Source organism: Pseudophryne corroboree, chromosome 12, assembly GCF_028390025.1.
Source record: "Pseudophryne corroboree isolate aPseCor3 chromosome 12, aPseCor3.hap2, whole genome shotgun sequence".
In the NCBI taxonomy this organism is placed as follows: domain Eukaryota; kingdom Metazoa; phylum Chordata; class Amphibia; order Anura; family Myobatrachidae; genus Pseudophryne; species Pseudophryne corroboree.
The window spans coordinates 49,749,094-49,770,636 of NC_086455.1; the positions used below are offsets into that span (position 1 = coordinate 49,749,094).

The following is a 21,543-nucleotide window of genomic DNA, read 5'->3' on the forward strand; positions in this document are numbered from 1 at the left end:
GACTGTTAGTGGCCATAAGGAAAGTACTGTAGCTTTTAATAGGTGTCAAAGGGGTGATTTGTACATTTTTTTTTCTTATTTTTTTTATTAAAAGAAAATAATGTAAAAACCTTACAAATTTTGTTTAATTAACAAGGAATTCAATGAAAAATGCAAAAAAAAAAGTAGGAAAAAAGTTATTTGGGTTAATTTGAGGCCACTTCTCCTTTCTTTTGTTTTGTAAATATGTTTTATTGAAATAAATACTTTAATAACATTTGGGGTGCATAAATGAACAATAAAGATGATTTTGGAGTACTTCCAGGCCCTTTCTTTTTTTTCACCCAATAAATGACATGTATTATAGGCCAATTAAGCTAATTGAAAGCTTCCAAATGCCTAACTAGTCATTAAGAGGGGGGGTGTCCAAGGGGTTCTGAAGTGAGTCCTGACATTTTTACCTTAAATAATGATTTTCCCTACCTTTTCACCTGCTCAGGGGGGTGCGGGCAAAAACTCTGAAAAAGGAGTGTGAGTTTGGAATTTAATTGAAAATGTAATTGGCAATGCTTGTGAATTCACCTTTCGCGATCAAACTCTCATCTAATTGAATTCCCCCCTGATACTGTGGCTTACACAGAGGCGTGATATTAATACAACCCTTTTTGTTTTCGGGTCCACTGTGTGAGGCCCAATGCAGCGCTGGCTCTGCTACAGTATACTGCCACAGTACCTTGCGTGTTTATAGAGGAGGAGAGGGGGGCTTCTGACTGCAGATTTATTTTGCGTGTGGAATTTATTTCTTGATATATTTTTTTGTCAGCTCAATTCTTTCCGTTTAATTATCAGTTTCAGATTTAGGAGATTAATAAACAGAAACACAGAGTTTGCATATAAAACTGACTTGTTTCATTTATTTTCTGCATAATGGTCTAGAATGTATTTGCTAAGCTTATAACAGTTCTAAGCATCAGCCCAAATATGAAAGGCTCCGATTTGCTGGTCCCAGCGCAATTCCAGATAGCCACTAGATTTAAAGCAGCCACTTAAACTGTAGCTGCTATTTTACTAGAATCGCGCCTGGATGGGCAAATCTATGCCTGTTTTATTTGGGCCATTGTTATATCCTTTATTGATAGAGCGCCATCATATTACTCATCTCTTTACAGGAAACACTATACAAAATAACATACAAAACTATAGCAGAGACAGGGACATGATCAGGATAATTAGTAACATAGAACACACAAGTTAATGCTCACGGCACCTAGTGGCAAAATATAGACTATGAGAAGTCTATTACTGTAAGCGAGAAACAAGTTGATATTTCTAAAGGTAAAAATACAGCCAAACCTCCGAAAAATGCTGTAATATTGCTGTAATATAGAACAATGCTGTAATATAGAACAAATTCGTCCTTATGCAAATAGCCTCAATATGCCAGCGCAGTGTGACTAGGATGCATGAGGAGACTGTGCTGCTTAATTTGATATATGACAATGTATGTTGTGTGTGACTGAGGGGGAGAAGTACTAAGCAGTGATTAGAGTGGAGAAGTTGCCCATGGCAACCAATCAGCTGCTCTGTATAATTTTATAGTATGCAAATTCTAAATGTTGCTTCAATGCTGATTGGTTGCCACGGGCAACTTCTCCACTGGCTCACTTCACTCATTTCACTGTTTAGTACATCTCTCCCTTAGGGGGATATCCAATTGGGATCGGTATGAAATACCTCCTATCAAAATCCCGACGTTCAAAATCCCGACACCAATTGACCGATGGTCAAAATCCCGACAAGGTCGAAATCCCGACATGGACAAAATACCGACATTTAAAATACAGAGAAGGTCAAAATACCGACATGTAAAATGCCGACAGGTCAAAATACCGACATGCATTTTTTGTTGTTTTTGTGTGTGTATGTCGACATAAGTCAACATGGACACCATATAAAGTGTACCGCGTCCCCTCGCATGGCTCGCTGCGCTCGGCGCACTATTATATTCCCCCTCCAGGTCCACTGGGATTGTAAAGTATGAACAAGTCGGTTTAAATAAAAAAAATCATGAAAAACTTATGTCGGTATTTTGACCTGTCGGCATTTTACATGTCAGTATTTTGACCTTGTCTGTATTTTAAATGTCGGTATTTTGTCCATGTCGAGATTTTGACCTTGTCGGGATTTTGACCATCGGTCAATTGGTCGGGATTTTGAACGTCGGGATTATGATTGGAGGTAAACTGACTGCATCCCATCCAATTATCCCCGTTAAAACATCGGGTCTGAAAAACGGCCGTTTTTGTCCGTTTATTGGTCTTTTTTCCAATGTTTCACCGATGATTATTTTTTTTACAGGCTATCCAATTAGATCACCTGTAAAAAAAAAAAAACTTTCTCCTGAAAACACACAGGTTCAGTGAAACCTGTGTGTTTCGGGTGAAACAGCCCCGTTTTCGTCCGAAAACGGGGCTGTTTCCGGGGATTATGCTTCGCCTGCCGGAGGCAGGTGAAACAAAATCCCTGATAAGCCGCGGCACGCGCCGGCTTATCGGGGCTAATTAGATAGCCCCCGGCGGGACAATTAGCCCCGGTAAAAAAACAGGGCTAATTGGATATCCCCCTTAGTCTGTATACAGAGCAGAACAGAACAGAAAAAAGCTGCGCCTGCTAAATTATAGCACTTCGGGGGGGGAGGGGGGATTCAGTTGTTGGGGGTTTTTTTTTGCAGCAGCCAGCAGATGGGACCCAACGGAGGTATTCAATTGTAGCTCCGTTCTGGGTGCGATCGGCTGCCGCCACCAGCGCACTACCTGGGGGTGGTGATCTGAAATACGCGAAAAGTGACCTGTTTGAACGCTCAAGTGGGACTTTTTGTGTCACGCCCATTAGTTTAGTCCGGTATAGCTGCTTTACGCGGCTAAACTTGACCTCTCTGGACATGATCAGCAGGGGGTAAAAATTTAATTGCTCCCTGCGATCTCCCGTCACTTTAGATGGGATATCGGGCATGCAAAACAATTGGATTACTCACTCACACACAGACACCTTTTCAGAAAAAAAAGACGCCTAAAGCTAGACGATTCCCATGCGACTTGGCGTGCCAAGAGAGGCTGTTTGGTGTGACTGCAGCAAAGTTGTCTGAGGACACATCTGTATTTCAGCAGCATATTGCTAATATGATGTCTTTAGTGAATGTGTACAGTGTTGTATGTAGCAAAGTACATTAGTACTGCATTTTAGCCTAGTTTCTTTTGCTTACTTCTGAGACATGAGTATCCCAGCTAATAAGTTAAACCTCTCCCAGAGTATCCCTAAAATATGAGCAGCACTTATACAGATGTGTCCTCATACATCTAGCCTCAATAATCCGCAAAGCAGGAGATGCCTGGTGGGAGGGAACCGTCAGTTCCCCTGAAGCTCAGCTAGCGTTGGGCGTCTTTTGCCGAAAATAAATATAAGCTGCAGTGCAGTATGACTAGACTGCACCATGAGACTGCGCTGATTACTTTTATATAGGGCACTTGTATATTGTGCGTGACTGAGACTGTATAAAGAGCACAATGGAACTTGGCATGGAAAAACAGCTGCGGCCGCTGCATTGTAGCACTTCAGATACAGATTCAGACTCAGTCACAAACAGGGTCATAAATCAGATTAATCAGCACAGTCTCCTGGTGCGTCCTAGTCTCCTCATATTGCAAAAAAAGATGCATTTTGGGGGGGTAAAAAGCCACACAAAAAATGCCCAACGCTAGCAGAGTCTCATGGGACCTGGCGTGCGCAACTGCAGCAAAGATAAATGAGGACACATCTGTTGGTCTAGTTGATTAGCACAGAGGTGTCCACATATATGAAAAACTGTGTATGATGTCTATTAATACAAGATTAAATGTTTCTTTATTTCATTCAGTTTGCTTGAATACAAGGACATTCCAATGGATATTGCTCAGCTGCCACATTTGCCTGAGAAGACGTCAGAGTCTTCGGAGACATCGGACTCTGATACAGACTCCAAGGATAATTCAGGTGATGTAGACATGAATATGAAAGCTAGAGTTAGATACATGCTCTCTCACTGTAAGGCTCTGCAGTGTTCATTACATGTTGCTGTAAGAGAATCTGTTGAAAGAGAAGTAGACGCTCTTGTAAAATACATATAACAGTGAATGTACGTACATTGCAGAAACAGGCATTCTAGAGCTGTTTTGTCAGAATGCACCACATCTATAGCTTGGGAATACAAACCTTATTGGGCACATTACTATCAAACATAGGTGATCCAAATGATTTATGGTATCAGTCATTTAACTCCCGGAATGTATAACCACGTGATCTTAAGTCTTAAGAACCAACATCACTACATTTGGGTTCAGTTGGGAATTTCATCTTGCTAAAAGCTATCATTATATAGCTGATTACCAAAGCCAATCCCTGGACTGTCCATAGTATAATCAGTTAACATGGAAGTACCGTATCAAACGCCTTCAAAAATCAAATCAAAGATTTGTTATATTCAAGATACTTTTATCCTTAAGTCTGGTACACACTACGCTGATCACTAGGCGGATCATATAAACGCTTCAAGCCGAGTATCTGATCAGTGTGTACATTCTTCAATGGATCCGGGAGGTCGGGCATATTGAATTTTAACCTGTTCATAAGATGCAACCTCCCACACCTATTCAATTATCTGGTCGATTATTCAATATCGGGTGATCAGCCTGATAATTGTATAGGTGTACATCTAGCTTTATTTGTGTGGGAAACAAATTTCTACCCTTTTAATTTCAGTTGAGCACATCAAGATATGTCTCCCAGATTACACCACCATGAACTCCAAAATTGCCGCAACAACCTTAACTTGATATAATAACAACTATATTTCTCTAACGTCCTAGAGGATGCTGGGGACTCCGTAAGGACCATGGGGAAAGACGGGCTCCGCAGGAGACATGGGCACTTTAAGAATGAATTTAGTTCCTGGTGTGCACTGGCTCCTCCCTATCTGCCCCTCCTCCAGACCTCAGTTTGATTCTGTGCCCAGAGGAGCTGGGTGCTTTTCAGTGAGCTCTCCTGAGTTTGCTGATAGAAAGTTTTTTGTTAGTTTTTTTATTTTCAGGGAGCTCTGCTGGCAACAGACTCCCTGCATCGTGGGACTGAGGGGAGAGAAGCAGCCCTACTCTCTGAAGCTAGGTCCTGCTTCTTAGGCTACTGGACACCATTAGCTCCAGAGGGATCGGTACGCAGGATCTCACCCTCGCCGTCCGTCCCAGAGCCGCGCCGCCGTCCCCCTCGCAGAGCCGGAAAACTGAAGCCGGGTGAGTATGAGAAGCAAGAAGACTTCACAGGCGGCAGAAGACTTCGTGATCTTCACTGGAGGTAACGCACAGCACTGCAGCTGTGCGCCATTGCTCCACACACCTACACATACTCCGGTCACTGTTAGGGTGCAGGGCGCAGGGGGGGGCGCCCTGGGCAGCATTTGGGACCTCATTCTGGCAAATAAACACATATATACAGCTGGGCACTGTATATATGTAGGAGCCCCCGCCAAAGAAATAAAATTTAAGCGGGGGCGGGGCTTCTCCCTCAGCACTCACCAGCGCCATTTTTTCTCCACAGCACGATGAGAGGAAGCTCCCCTGCTGATACACGGTAGAAGAGGGTTGAAAAGAGAGGGGGGGCACATAATTAGTAGAGATGAGCGCCTGAAATTTTTCGGGTTTTGTGTTTTGGTTTTGGGTTCGGTTCCGCGGCCGTGTTTTGGGTTCGAACGCGTTTTGGCAAAACCTCACCGAATTATTTTTGTCGGATTCGGGTGTGTTTTGGATTCGGGTGTTTTTTTCCAAAAACACTAAAAAACAGCTTAAATCATAGAATTTGGGGGTCATTTTGATCCCAAAGTATTATTAACCTCAAAAACCATAATTTACACTCATTTTCAGTCTATTCTGAATACCTCACACCTCACAATATTATTTTTAGTCCTAAAATTTGCACCGAGGTCGCTGTGTGAGTAAGATAAGCGACCCTAGTGGCCGACACAAACACCGGGCCCATCTAGGAGTGGCACTGCAGTGTCACGCAGGATGTCCCTTCCAAAAAACCCTCCCCAAACAGCACATGACGCAAAGAAAAAAAGAGGCGCAATGAGGTAGCTGTGTGAGTAAGATTAGCGACCCTAGTGGCCGACACAAACACTGGGCCCATCTAGGAGTGGCACTGCAGTGTCACGCAGGATGGCCCTTCCAAAAAACCCTCCCCAAACAGCACATGACGCAAAGAAAAAAAGAGGCGCAATGAGGTAGCTGACTGTGTGAGTAAGATTAGCGACCCTAGTGGCCGACACAAACACCGGGCCCATCTAGGAGTGGCACTGCAGTGTCACGCAGGATGTCCCTTCCAAAAAACCCTCCCCAAACAGCACATGACGCAAAGAAAAAAAGAGGCGCAATGAGGTAGCTGTGTGAGTAAGATTAGCGACCCTAGTGGCCGACACAAACACCGGGCCCATCTAGGAGTGGCACTGCAGTGTCACGCAGGATGTCCCTTCCAAAAAACCCTCCCCAATCAGCACATGATGCAAAGAAAAAGAAAAGAAAAAAGAGGTGCAAGATGGAATTATCCTTGGGCCCTCCCACCCACCCTTATGTTGTATAAACAAAACAGGACATGCACACTTTAACCAACCCATCATTTCAGTGACAGGGTCTGCCACACGACTGTGACTGATATGACGGGTTGGTTTGGACCCCCCCCAAAAAAGAAGCAATTAATCTCTCCTTGCACAAACTGGCTCTACAGAGGCAAGATGTCCACCTCATCTTCACCCTCCGATATATCACCGTGTACATCCCCCTCCTCACAGATTATCAATTCGTCCCCACTGGAATCCACCATCTCAGCTCCCTGTGTACTTTGTGGAGGCAATTGCTGCTGGTCAATGTCTCCGCGGAGGAATTGATTATAATTCATTTTAATGAACATCATCTTCTCCACATTTTCTGGATGTAACCTCGTACGCCGATTGCTGACAAGGTGAGCGGCGGCACTAAACACTCTTTCGGAGTACACACTTGTGGGAGGGCAACTTAGGTAGAATAAAGCCAGTTTGTGCAAGGGCCTCCAAATTGCCTCTTTTTCCTGCCAGTATAAGTACGGACTGTGTGACGTGCCTACTTGGATGCGGTCACTCATATAATCCTCCACCATTCTATCAATGTTGAGAGAATCATATGCAGTGACAGTAGACGACATGTCCGTAATCGTTGTCAGGTCCTTCAGTCCGGACCAGATGTCAGCATCAGCAGTCGCTCCAGACTGCCCTGCATCACCGCCAGCGGGTGGGCTCGGAATTCTGAGCCTTTTCCTCGCACCCCCAGTTGCGGGAGAATGTGAAGGAGGAGATGTTGACAGGTCGCGTTCCGCTTGACTTGACAATTTTGTCACCAGCAGGTCTTTCAACCCCAGCAGACCTGTGTCTGCCGGAAAGAGAGATCCAAGGTAGGCTTTAAATCTAGGATCGAGCACGGTGGCCAAAATGTAGTGCTCTGATTTCAACAGATTGACCACCCGTGAATCCTTGTTAAGCGAATTAAGGGCTGCATCCACAAGTCCCACATGCCTAGCGGAATCGCTCCGTGTTAGCTCCTTCTTCAATGCCTCCAGCTTCTTCTGCAAAAGCCTGATGAGGGGAATGACCTGACTCAGGCTGGCAGTGTCTGAACTGACTTCACGTGTGGCAAGTTCAAAGGGCATCAGAACCTTGCACAACGTTGAAATCATTCTCCACTGCACTTGAGACAGGTGCATTCCATCTCCTATATCGTGCTCAATTGTATAGGCTTGAATGGCCTTTTGCTGCTCCTCCAACCTCTGAAGCATATAGAGGGTTGAATTCCACCTCGTTACCACTTCTTGCTTCAGATGATGGCAGGGCAGGTTCAGTAGTTTTTGGTGGTGCTCCAGTCTTCTGTACGTGGTGCCTGTACGCCGAAAGTGTCCCGCAATTCTTCTGGCCACCGACAGCATCTCTTGCACACCCCTGTCGTTTTTTAAAAAATTCTGCACCACCAAATTCAAGGTATGTGCAAAACATGGGACGTGCTGGAATTTGCCCATATTTAATGCACACACAATATTGCTGGCGTTGTCCGATGCCACAAATCCACAGGAGAGTCCAATTGGAGTAAGCCATTCCGCGATGATCTTCCTCAGTTGCCGTAAGAGGTTTTCAGCTGTGTGCGTATTCTGGAAAGCGGTGATACAAAGCGTAGCCTGCCTAGGAAAGAGTTGGCGTTTGCGAGATGCTGCTACTGGTGCCGCCGCTGCTGTTCTTGCGGCGGGAGTCCATACATCTACCCAGTGGGCTGTCACAGTCATATAGTCCTGACCCTGCCCTGCTCCACTTGTCCACATGTCCGTGGTTAAGTGGACATTGGGTACAACTGCATTTTTTAGGACACTGGTGAGTCTTTTTCTGACGTCCGTGTACATTCTCGGTATCGCCTGCCTAGAGAAGTGGAACCTAGATGGTATTTGGTAACGGGGGCACACTGCCTCAATAAATTGTCTAGTTCCCTGTGAACTAACGGCGGATACCGGACGCACGTCTAACACCAACATAGTTGTCAAGGACTCAGTTATCCGCTTTGCAGTAGGATGACTGCTGTGATATTTCATCTTCCTCGCAAAGGACTGTTGAACAGTCAATTGCTTACTGGAAGTAGTACAAGTGGGCTTACGACTTCCCCTCTGGGATGACCATCGACTCCCAGCGGCAACAACAGCAGCGCCAGCAGCAGTAGGCGTTACACGCAAGGATGCATCGGAGGAATCCCAGGCAGGAGAGGACTCGTCAGACTTGCCAGTGACATGGCCTGCAGGACTATTGGCATTCCTGGGGAAGGAGGAAATTGACACTGAGGGAGTTGGTGGGGTGGTTTGCGTGAGCTTGGTTACAAGAGGAAGGGATTTACTGGTCAGTGGACTGCTTCCGCTGTCACCCAAAGTTTTTGAACTTGTCACTGACTTATTATGAATGCGCTGCAGGTGACGTATAAGGGAGGATGTTCCGAGGTGGTTAACGTCCTTACCCCTACTTATTACAGCTTGACAAAGGGAACACACGGCTTGACACCTGTTGTCCGCATTTCTGGTGAAATACCTCCACACCGAAGAGCTGATTTTTTTGGTATTTTCACCTGGCATGTCAACGGCCATATTCCTCCCACGGTCAACAGGTGTCTCCCCGGGTGCCTGACTTAAACAAACCACCTCACCATCAGAATCCTTCTGGTCAATTTCCTCCCCAGCGCCAGCAACACCCATATCCTCCTCATCCTGGTGTACTTCAACACTGACATCTTCAATCTGACTATCAGGAACTGGACTGCGGGTGCTCCTTCCAGCACTTGCAGGGGGCATGCAAATAGTGGAAGGCGCATGCTCTTCACGTCCAGTGTTGGGAAGGTCAGGCATCGCAAACGACACAATTGGACTCTCCTTGTGGATTTGGGATTTCAAAGAACGCACAGTTCTTTGCGGTGCTTTTGCCAGCTTGAGTCTTTTCAGTTTTCTAGCGAGAGGCTGAGTGCTTCCATCCTCATGTGAAGCTGAACCACTAGCCATGAACATAGGCCAGGGCCTCAGCCGTTCCTTGCCACTCCGTGTGGTAAATGGCATATTGGCAAGTTTACGCTTCTCCTCCGACAATTTTATTTTAGGTTTTGGAGTCCTTTTTTTTCTGATATTTGGTGTTTTGGATTTGACATGCTCTGTACTATGACATTGGGCATCGGCCTTGGCAGACGACGTTGCTGGCATTTCATCGTCTCGGCCATGACTAGTGGCAGCAGCTTCAGCACGAGGTGGAAGTGGATCTTGATCTTTCCCTAATTTTGGAACCTCAACTTTTTTGTTCTCCATATTTTATAGGCAGAACTAAAAGGCACCTCAGGTAAACAATGGAGATGGATGGATTGGATACTAGTATACAATTATGGACGGACTGCCACGGTTAGGTGGTATAAAAAAACCACGGTTAGGTGGTATATATTGTAATACAATTATGGATGGACGGACTGCCTGCCGAGTGCCGACACAGAGGTAGCCACAGCCGTGAACTACTGCACTGTACACTGGTTGATAAAGAGATAGTAGTATACTCGTAACAACTAGTATGACACTATGACGGTATAAAGAATGAAAAAAAAACCACGGTTAGGTGGTATATATTATAATAATACAATTATGGATGGACGGACTGCCTGCCGAGTTCCGACACAGAGGTAGCCACAGCCGTGAACTACCGCACTGTACACTGGTTGATAAAGAGATAGTAGTATACTCGTAACAACTAGTATGACTGACTATGACGGTATAAAGAATGAAAAAAAAACCACGGTTAGGTGGTATATATTGTAATACAATTATGGATGGACGGACTGCCTGCCGAGTTCCGACACAGAGGTAGCCACAGCCGTGAACTACCGCACTGTACACTGGTTGATAAAGAGATAGTAGTATACTCGTAACAACTAGTATGACTGACTATGACGGTATAAAGAATGAAAAAAAAACCACGGTTAGGTGGTATATATTGTAATACAATTATGGATGGACGGACTGCCTGCCGAGTTCCGACACAGAGGTAGCCACAGCCGTGAACTACCGCACTGTACACTGGTTGATAAAGAGATAGTAGTATACTCGTAACAACTAGTATGACTGACTATGACGGTATAAAGAATGAAAAAAAAACCACGGTTAGGTGGTATATATTATAATACAATTATGGATGGACGGACTGCCTGCCGACTGCCGACACAGAGGTAGCCACAGCCGTGAACTACCGCACTGTACACTGGTTGATAAAGAGATAGTAGTATACTCGTAACAACTAGTATGACACTATGACGGTATAAAGAATGAAAAAAAAACCACGGTTAGGTGGTATATATTATAATACAATTATGGATGGACGGACTGCCTGCCGACTGCCGACACAGAGGTAGCCACAGCCGTGAACTACCGCACTGTACACTGGTTGATAAAGAGATAGTAGTATACTCGTAACAACTAGTATGACACTATGACGGTATAAAGAATGAAAAAAAAACCACGGTTAGGTGGTATATATTATAATACAATTATGGATGGACGGACTGCCTGCCGAGTGCCGACACAGAGGTAGCCACAGCCGTGAACTACCGCACTGTACACTGGTTGATAAAGAGATAGTAGTATACTCGTAACAACTAGTATGACTGACTATGACGGTATAAAGAATGAAAAAAAAACCACGGTTAGGTGGTATATATTATAATACAATTATGGATGGACGGACTGCCTGCCGACTGCCGACACAGAGGTAGCCACAGCCGTGAACTACCGCACTGTACACTGGTTGATAAAGAGATAGTAGTATACTCGTAACAACTAGTATGACACTATGACGGTATAAAGAATGAAAAAAAAACCACGGTTAGGTGGTATATATTATAATACAATTATGGATGGACGGACTGCCTGCCGACTGCCGACACAGAGGTAGCCACAGCCGTGAACTACCGCACTGTACACTGGTTGATAAAGAGATAGTAGTATACTCGTAACAACTAGTATGACACTATGACGGTATAAAGAATGAAAAAAAAACCACGGTTAGGTGGTATATATTATAATAATACAATTATGGATGGACGGACTGCCTGCCGACTGCCGACACAGAGGTAGCCACAGCCGTGAACTACCGCACTGTACACTGGTTGATAAAGAGATAGTAGTATACTCGTAACAACTAGTATGACTATGACGACGGTATAAAGAAAGAAAAAAAAATACCACGGTTAGGTGGTATATAATTATACAATTATGGATGGACGGACTGCCTGCCGAGTGCCGACTGCCGACACAGAGGTAGCCACAGCCGTGAACTACCGCACTGTACTGTGTCTGCTGCTAATATAGACTGGTTGATAAAGAGATAGTATACAACAATATACTACTATACTGGTGGTCAGGCACTGGTCACCACTAGTCACACTGGCAGTGGCACTCCTGCAGCAAAAGTGTGCACTGTTTAATTTTAAATTAATATAATATTATGTACTCCTGGCTCCTGCTATAACAACCTGCAGTGCTCCCCAGTCTCCCCCACAATTATTATAAGCTTTTATACATTGATGTGCAGCACACTGGGCTGAGCTGAGTGCACACAGACTGAGTCACACTGTGTGACTGCTGTGTATCGTTTTTTTCAGGCAGAGAACGGATATAGCAGAGAACGGATATATTAAATAAAAGTTAACTTAACAACAACTGCACTGGTCACTGTGGTAAACTCTGTCTGCACAATCTCTCTCTCTCTCTCTCTCTCTTCTAATCTATTCTAATGGAGAGGACGCCAGCCACGTCCTCTCCCTATCAATCTCAATGCACGTGTGAAAATGGCGGCGACGCGCGGCTCCTTATATAGAATCCGAGTCTCGCGAGAATCCGACAGCGTCATGATGACGTTCGGGCGCGCTCGGGTTAACCGAGCAAGGCGGGAAGATCCGAGTCGCTCGGACCCGTGAAAAAAAAAGTGAAGTTCGTGCGGGTTCGGATTCAAAGAAACCGAACCCGCTCATCTCTAATAATTAGGCGCAAAAAAGTATATTAACAGCAGCTACTGGGTTAACATTAAGTTACTGTGTTATTCCTGGGTTATATAGCGCTGGGGTGTGTGCTGGCATACTTTCTCTCTGTCTCTCCAAAGGGCCTCGTGGGGGAACTGTCTTCAGAAAGGACATTCCCTGAGTGTGTGGTGTGTCGATACGCTTGTGTCGACATGTCTGATGTGGAAGGCTATGTGGGAGAGGAGCGGGAGCAAATGAATGTGGTGTCTCCGCTGACGGCGCCGACACCTGATTGGATGGATATGTGGAAGGTTTTAAATGATAACGTTAATTCTTTGCATAAAAGATTAGACAAGGCTGATGCATTGGGACAGTCAGGGTCTCAACCCGTGCCTGATCCTATGTCGCAGGGACCGTCAGGGTCTCATAAGCGCCCACTATCCCAAATTGTTGACACAGATACCGACATGGATTCTGACTCCAGTGTCGATTACGATGATGCAAAGTTACAGCCAAAGTTGGCTAAATCATTCCGATATATGATTATAGCAATTAAGGAGGTTTTGCACATCACAGAGGAAACCCCTGTCCCTGACACAAGGAGAAACCTGAGGTAACTTTTCCCCCCTCACACGAACTGAATGAGTTATGTGAAAAAGCTTGGGAATCTCCAGATAAAAAAAATGCAGATTTCCAAACGGATGCTTATGGCGTATCCTTTCCCGCCAACGGACAGGTTACGATGGGAATCCTCCCCTAGGGTGGACAAAGCTTTAACTCGCTTATCCAAAAAGGTAGCCCTGCCGTCCCAGGATACGGCTACCCTCAAGGATGCTGCTGATCGCAAACAGGAGGGTACCCTGAAGTCCATTTATACACATTCAGGTACCTTGCTCAGACCGGCAATCGCGTCGGCCTGGGTCTGTAGTGCAGTAGCGGCATGGACTGATACCTTATCAGAAGAGTTTGATACCCTAGATAGGGATACTGTTTTATTGACCCTGGGGCATATTAAAGACGCTGTCCTTTATATGAGAGATGCTCAAAGAGACATTAGTCTGCTGGGTTCTAGAATAAACGCTATGTCGATTTCTGCCAGAAGGATCCTGTAGACTCGGCAATGGACAGGTGATGCCGACTCAAAACGGCATATGGAGGTTTTACCTTACAGGGGTGAGGAATTGTTCGGTGAAGGTCTATCGGACCTGGTCTCCACAGCTACGGCTGGAAAGTCAAATTTTTTGCCTTATGTTCCCTCACAGCCTAAGAGAGCACCGCATTATCAAATGCAGTCCTTTCATTCACAAAGAAACAAGAAAGTCCGAGGTGCGTCCTTTCTTGCCAGAGGGAGGGGCAGAGGAAAAAAGCTGCACAATACAGCTAGTTCCCAGGAACAGAAGTCCTCCCCGGCCTCTGCAAAATCCACCGCATGACGCTGGGGCTCCACTGGCGGAGTCGGGGCCGGTGGGGGCGCGTCTTCGGAATTTCAGCCACATGAGGGTTCACTCCCAGGTGGATCCCTTGGCAATAGAAATTGTGTCTCAGGGTTACAAGCTGGAATTCGAAGAGGTGCCTCCTCGCCGGTTTTTCAAATCTGCCCTACCGTCTTCCCCCCTAGAGAGGGAGATAGTGTTAAATGCAATACAAAAATTGTATCTTCAGCAGGTGGTGGTCGAGGTTCCCCTCCTTCAACAGGGAAGGGGGTATTATTCGACCCTATTTGTGGTTCCGAAACCGGACGGTTCGGTAAGACCCATATTGAATTTAAAATCTCTGAACCTATACTTGAAAAGGTTCAAGTTCAAGATGGAATCGCTAAGAGCGGTCATCGCCAGCCTGGAAGGGGGGGATTTTATGGTGTCACTGGACATAAAGGATGCGTACCTTCATGTCCCCATTTATCCACCTCATCAGGCGTACCTACGATTTGCGGTACAGGACTGTCATTACCAATTTTAGACGTTGCCGTTTGGTCTCTCAACGGCTCCGAGGATTTTCACCAAGGTAATGGCGGAAATGATGGTGCTCCTGCGCAAGCAGGGTGTCACAACTATCCCGTACTTGGACGATCTCCTCATAAAAGCGAGATCAAGAGAGCAGTTGCTGAACAGCGTATCTCTTTCACTGAAAGTGTTACAACAACACGGCTGGATTCTCAATATCCCAAAGTAGCAGTTGGTTCCTACGACTCGTCTGCTCTTCTTGGGCATGATTCTGGACACGACACAGAAAAGGGTTTATCTTCCGATAGAAAAAGCCCAGGAACTTATGACTCAGGTCAGGAACCTTTTGAAAACAAGACAGGTGCCCATGCATCATTGCACTCGAGTCCTGGGAAAGATGGTGGCCTCATACGAGGCCATTCCCTTTGGCAGGTTCCATGCGAGGACTTTCCAATGGGATCTGTTGGACAAGTGGTCCGGATCACATCTACAGATGCATCGGTTGATCACCCTGTCCCCCAGGGCCAGGGTGTCACTCTTGTGGTGGCTGCAGAGTGCTCACCTTCTCGAGGGCCGCAGATTCGGCATTCAGGATTGGATCCTGGTTACCACGGACGCAAGCCTCCGCGGTTGGGGAGCAGTCACACAGGGAAGAAATTTCCAGGGTCTTTGGTCAAGTCAAGAGACTTGTCTGCACATCAACATCCTGGAACTAAGGGCCATATACAATGCCCTACGTCAAGCAGAGGCCTTACTTCGCGACTAACCAGTTCTGATCCAGTCAGACAACATCACCGCAGTGGCTCATGTAAACCGCCAAGGCGGCACAAGGAGCAGAGCGGCAATGGCGGAAGCCACCAGGATTCTTCGCTGGGTGGAGAATCATGTAAGTGCACTGTCAGCAGTGTTCATTCCGGGAGTGGACAACTGGGAAGCAGACTTCCTCAGCAGACACGACCTACACCCGGGAGAGTGGGGACTTCATCCAGAAGTCTTCGCACAGATTGTGAGTCGGTGGGAACTGCCACAGATAGACATGATGGCGTCCCGCCTCAACAAAAAGCTGCAGAGGTATTGCGGCAGGTCAAGAGACCCTCAGGCAGTAGCGGTAGACGCCCTCGTGACACAGTGGGTGTTCCGGTCCGTCTATGTATTTCCTCCTCTTCCTCTCATACCAAAGGTGTTGAAAATAGTAAGAAGAAAAGGAGTCAGAACAATCCTCGTTGTTCCAGATTGGCCACGACGGACCTGGTATCCAGATCTACAGGAAATGCTCACGGAAGATCCGTGGCCTCTTCCTCTAAGGCAGGACCTGTTGCAACAAGGTCCCTGTCTGTTCCAAGACTTACCGCGGTTGAACGCCGGATCCTAGCGGAAAAAGGTATTCCGGTTGAAGTTATCCCTACGCTGATAAAGGCTAGGAAGGAAGTAACACCAAAACATTATCACCGTATATGGCGATGATATGTTTCTTGGTGTGAGGCCAGGAATGCTCCTACGGAAGAATTCCATCTGGGCCGTTTCCTTCACTTCCTACAAACTGGAGTGGATTTGGGCCTTAAATTAGGCTCCCTTAAGGTCCAGATTTCGGCCCTATCCATTTTCTTTCAAAAAGAATTGGCTTCTCTCCCAGAAGTTCCGATGTTTGTTAAGGGAGTACTGCATATTCAGCCTCCGTTTGTGCCTCCGGTGGCGCCTTGGGACCTTAATGTGGTATTGGGCTTCCTAAAGTCACACTGGTTTGAACCACTGAAAACGGTGGAGTTGAAATATCTCACTTGGAAGGTGGTCATAATATTAGCCCTGGCTTCGGCTAGGCGAGTGTCGGAATTAGCGGCTTTATCACATAAAAGCCCCTATCTGGTTTTCCATATGGATAGAGCGGAATTGCGGACACGTCCTCAGTTCCTGCAAAAAGTGGTTTCATCCTTTCATTTGAACCAACCTATTGTGGTGCCTGTGGCTACACGGGACTTAGAGGATTCCGAGTCCCTTGATGTGGTCAGAGCTTTGAAAATGTATGTAGTCAGGACGGCTAGAGTCAGAAAAACAGAAGCATTGTTTGTTCTGTATGCAGCCAACAAGCTTGGCGGCCCTGCTTCAAAGCAGACTCTTGCTCGCTGGATCTGTAACACGATTCAGCAGGCGCATTCTACGGCAGGATTGCCGTTACCTAAATCGATCAAGGCCCATTCCACTAGGAAAGTGGGCTCTTCTTGGGCGGCTGCCCGAGGGGTCTCGGCACTACAGCTGTGTCGAGCTGCTACTTGGTCAGGTTCAAACACCTTTGCAAAAATTTATAAGTTTGATACCCTGGCTGAGGAGGACCTCATGTTTGCTCAATCGGTGCTGCAGAGTCATCCGCACTCTCCCGCCCGTTTGGGAGCTTTGGTATAATCCCCATGGTCCTTACGGAGTCCCCAGCATCCTCTAGGACGTTAGAGAAAATAAGATTTTACTTAAATCTATTTCTCGTAGTCCGTAGTGGATGCTGGGCGCCCGTCCCAAGTGCGGACTTCTTCTGCAATACTTGTATATAGTTATTGCTTCAATAAGGGTTACGTTATTGTTGCATCGGGCGTGAACTGATGCTATGTTATTGTCATACTGTTTACTGGATTGTTATCACAAGTTATACAGTGTGATTGGTGTGGCTGGTATGAATCTTGCCCTTGGATTAACTAAAATCCTTTCCTCGTACTGTCCATCTCCTCTGGGCACAGTTCTCTAACTGAGGTCTGGAGGAGGGGCAGAGAGGGAGGAGCCAGTGCACACCCGGAACTAAATTATTTCTTAAAGTGCCCATGTCTCCTGCGGAGCCCGTCTTTCCCCATGGTCCTTACGGAGTCCCCAGCATCCTCTACGGACTACGAGAAATAGATTTACCGGTAAGTAAAATCTTATTATCATATTTCTTCAACCAGCGGATACAAGGGGTGGTCTTCAGGTTGCCGATGCTGGCATACCAACATCTTTTCTCCCTCTTGGGGGTCCACGACCCCCCTGGAGGGAGAATAGATAGCCGTGTCCGCAGTGTGGCGAGCGCAGTGAGCCTGCAAGGGGTCATTTGCGCTCGCCCAGCTGTTGGTATGCCTGTGGTCGGGATTCCAGCGCCAGGTATGCTGGTTGCCAGGACCCTGACCGCCGGCAAACCATACTACACCCGATACAAGAGGTTATGTTATTATCCTGGACACTGTTTTTTTAGAGTTCTCTTATGCTGGGTACACACTAGACAGATATACCTATTGTTCGAGCGACAAACAAAATATCTGTAGGTCATCGGAGGGTGTGTACACCCGATATGTCTGTGAACGACGTCATATGCAGACATATTGCGTCGGCCCTGCAGCACAGTCGATGCGAATATATCTTGCAGATATAGCGGCATGTTTGATTGTGAGCAATGGGCAACACACTGACCGAACGTACACTTGCTGCAGGGACCACGGACAGTGGCGTTACAGCTGGGCAGGCACATTGAAATGCTCACTTCGTTGGGATGTCTGGACCAACAAATGAAGTGCCGATTGGTAATTTTGAATAGCTTACCTAATTGGTTACTCAGGGCAGCAAACAGGGGGGACTGCGGGGACTGGAGTCCCGGGCCCTTACAGAAAGGGGGCCCCACCCTGGCTCCTACCACCAAAACCTGGAGAGCTGCACCAGGCTGCGCAACAACAGTGGACTGATGCTCGGGGAGGAATTCTTAAAACAAGCCTTCCCTGTGCAACATCTCTCCGGGAATCATTCCTACAGGTGGAGCGTTGCGTTCCTGCATGTAACATCACATAGGGGTGGAGTGGTGTGGCAGAATCTTTTTTTTGTGGGGGGGCCCTGTCTATTTTGTCAGTCCCGGGCCCCACAATTTCTGAAGGCACCCCTCTGGCCACTTTGTCGCTGTGGTGTGTACCCAGCCCTCCCATCTGATTGGCTCTGGAAGGAATTTTTAGTCACAGGACACATCGGTGTGCATTAAACTATCATACATCATACTACACATTTTACTTTGTTTGCCAGCACTCTTTCTCTGTCACCTACCAAAGATGATAAGATAGAAAGAGTCCACTGTTCTTTTTACCAACATTTCACTCAGCTTTAATTATACAACTCCTTTAACTTTTCTCTCCTTGAAATTGCACATAACTTAAGTATACTTAATTATTTCATCAAGGCTGATCTGATTTAAGACAATCAACGAATGAGAGCTTTATTCGAGAATACATTTTATATTAACTTCATTCCAGGTATCCATTACCACTCTTTGGGTAGCACTTAAAGTAGGACTTCAAGGCATACTTATCAAAGAACAAGGCCATAAAGAATGACTGAGACTGAAAGAAATTCAACACCTCACCTCTCCACTTACCAGCTGGAAACCCACAATCAACAGATTGACTTCATCATCATTTACCTCCCTCATAGCCCGTCTTAAAAACAGACAAAACAATGACAGATATCACACATCTCCTTATAGCTCTTTATAGTTTTCTTAAACTGCAATTTGCCCAGACTTAACAATGCTGAAAGAGAATTACTGTTAATAGAAACCTCAGACAAGAAAATAAAGTCAGTATTTCAAGACATGACGCCCTCTGGGTCCCCAGGTTCCCAGGCAATTTTTGTTAAAAATACTAGTTTTACTGTGCCAGAAGAAAATGGCCAATTCGATCCTGCTTGAAGATCACTACTCTCCTCCTAACTTAGGGGGTCATTCCGAGTTGATCGCTCGCTAGCAGTTTTTAGCAGCCGTGCAAATGCATTGTCGCCACCCACCGGGGGAGTGTATTTTCGCTTTGCAGAAGTGCGAACGCCTGTGCAGCAGAAGCGCCTGCAAAAACATTTTGTGCAAAACAAGACCAGCCCTGGACTTACTCTTCGTGTGCATTGATTCTAACGTTGCAGGGTTGGCTTTTGACGTCACACACCCGTCCAGCGTTCGCCCAGCCACGCCTGCGTTTTCCCTGGCATGCCTGCGTTTTTCTAAGCACTCCCTGAAAACGGTCAGTTGACACCCAGAAACGCCCCCTTACTGTCAATCTTCTTGCGGCCGCCAGTGCGAATGAAAACGTCGCTATAACCTGTGCAAAACCACAAAGGACTTTGTACCTGTACGTCGCACATGCAGAAATGCCAATTTTTAGCCTGATCCCTGCGCTGCGAACAACGGCAGCTAGCGATCAACTCGGAATGACCCCCTTAGTTGCTAATTAAGGCCCTCATTCCGAGTTGAACGCTTGCTACGGATTTTCGCAGCGCAGCGATTTTGGCAGAACGGGGCTAATCTGCGCATGCGTATACACCGCAATGCGCAGGCGCATCGTACAAGTACAAAGAGCTTTGTGGTTTTGCACAGGTTCCAGTGACGCTTTCAGTCGCACTGGCGGAGGCAGGGAGATTGACAGGAAGTGGGAGTTTCTTGGTGGCAACTGACCGTTTTCTGGGAGTGTTTGGAAAAACGCAGGCATGGCCGGGCGTTTGCTGGGCGGGTATCTGACGTCAATACCGGCTCCTTCGTCGCATCAATCATTGCACAGAATAAGTAATTACAGGGCTGGTCTTGTTCTGCACAAAATGTGTTTGCTGCCGCTCTGCTGCACAGGCGTTCGCATTCCTGCAAAGCGAAAATACACTCCCCCGTGGGCGGCGACTATGCGTTTGCACGGTTGCTAAAAGTAGCTAGCGAGCGATCAACTCAGAATGAGGGCCTAAGTCACCTGTTCTAAACATAGAAACATAGAATTTGACGGCAGATAAGAACCACTTGGCCCATCTAGTCTGCCCTTTTTTTTTTTTACCATATCTTTATCTCAAAACTTATTTGATCCTTATTTCTTTGTAAGGATATCCTTATGTCTATCCCATGCACGTTTAAATTGCTCTACTGTCTTAGCCTCTACCACCTCTGATGGGAAGCTAGAGCATGGTATGTTTAAAACATGTTATTATGTCGTGAGGACTGAGTTTAAGAAGATTTGCGTTAATCTATGGCAGGGTTTCTCAAACATGTTCCTCATGGAACCCTAGCAGTGTGTGTCTTCAAGGTATCCTCAGGAATAATTAGTACCACCTGTACATCTATTGTTAGTCAATTGATACATATGTGCTCCAGCTAGATTATCTGGAAAACTGGTAGGGTTCCACGAGGATCAATGAGAATTAAATAATTTTTTGAAAATTCTATGATGATCTGTATACAGAGGTGTAACTAGTAGAGATGTGCACTTGAAATTTTTCGGGTTTTGTGTTTTGGTTTTGGGTTCGGTTCCGCGGCCGTGTTTTGGGTTCGACCGCGTTTTGGCAAAACCTCACCGAATTTTTTTTGTCGGATTCGGGTGTGTTTTGGATTCGGGTGTTTTTTTCAAAAAACACTAAAAAACAGCTTAAATCATAGAATTTGGGGGTCATTTTGATCCCAAAGTATTATTAACCTCAAAATCCATAATTTCCACTCATTTTCAGTCTATTCTGAATACCTCACACCTCACAATATTATTTTTAGTCCTAAAATTTGCACCGAGGTCGCTGGATGACTAAGCTAAGCGACCCTAGTGGCCGACACAAACACCGGGCCCATCTAGGAGTGGCACTGCAGTGTCACGCAGGATGGCCCTTCCAAAAAACACTCCCCAAACAGCACATGACGCAAAGAAAAAAAGAGGCGCAATGAGGTAGCTGTGTGAGTAAGATAAGCGACCCTAGTGGCCGACACAAACACCGGGCCCATCTAGGAGTGGCACTGCAGTGTCACGCAGGATGGCCCTTCCAAAAAACACTCCCCAAACAGCACATGACGCAAAGAAAAAAAGAGGCGCAATGAGGTAGCTGTGTGAGTAAGATAAGCGACCCTAGTGGCCGACACAAACACCGGGCCCATCTAGGAGTGGCACTGCAGTGTCACGCAGGATGGCCCTTCCAAAAAACACTCCCCAAACAGCACATGACGCAAAGAAAAAAAGAGGCGCAATGAGGTAGCTGTGTGAGTAAGCTAAGCGACC

At 46.2% G+C, this 21,543-nt stretch overlaps 1 protein-coding gene across 8 annotated transcripts in view; it reads left to right on the top strand.

Annotated features, from left to right (window-relative positions):
• The window catches only part of NPAS3 (neuronal PAS domain protein 3), a 631,952-nt gene that overhangs the window by 596,891 nt on the left and 13,518 nt on the right, over window positions 1–21,543 (top strand). For all 8 annotated transcript variants that reach the window (XM_063947474.1, XM_063947478.1, XM_063947476.1 and 5 more), the window contains one exon: window positions 3,893–4,008. In XM_063947474.1, coding sequence (XP_063803544.1) covers window positions 3,893–4,008 — 116 coding nt within the window. The remainder of the gene's footprint in view (window positions 1–3,892; window positions 4,009–21,543) is intronic.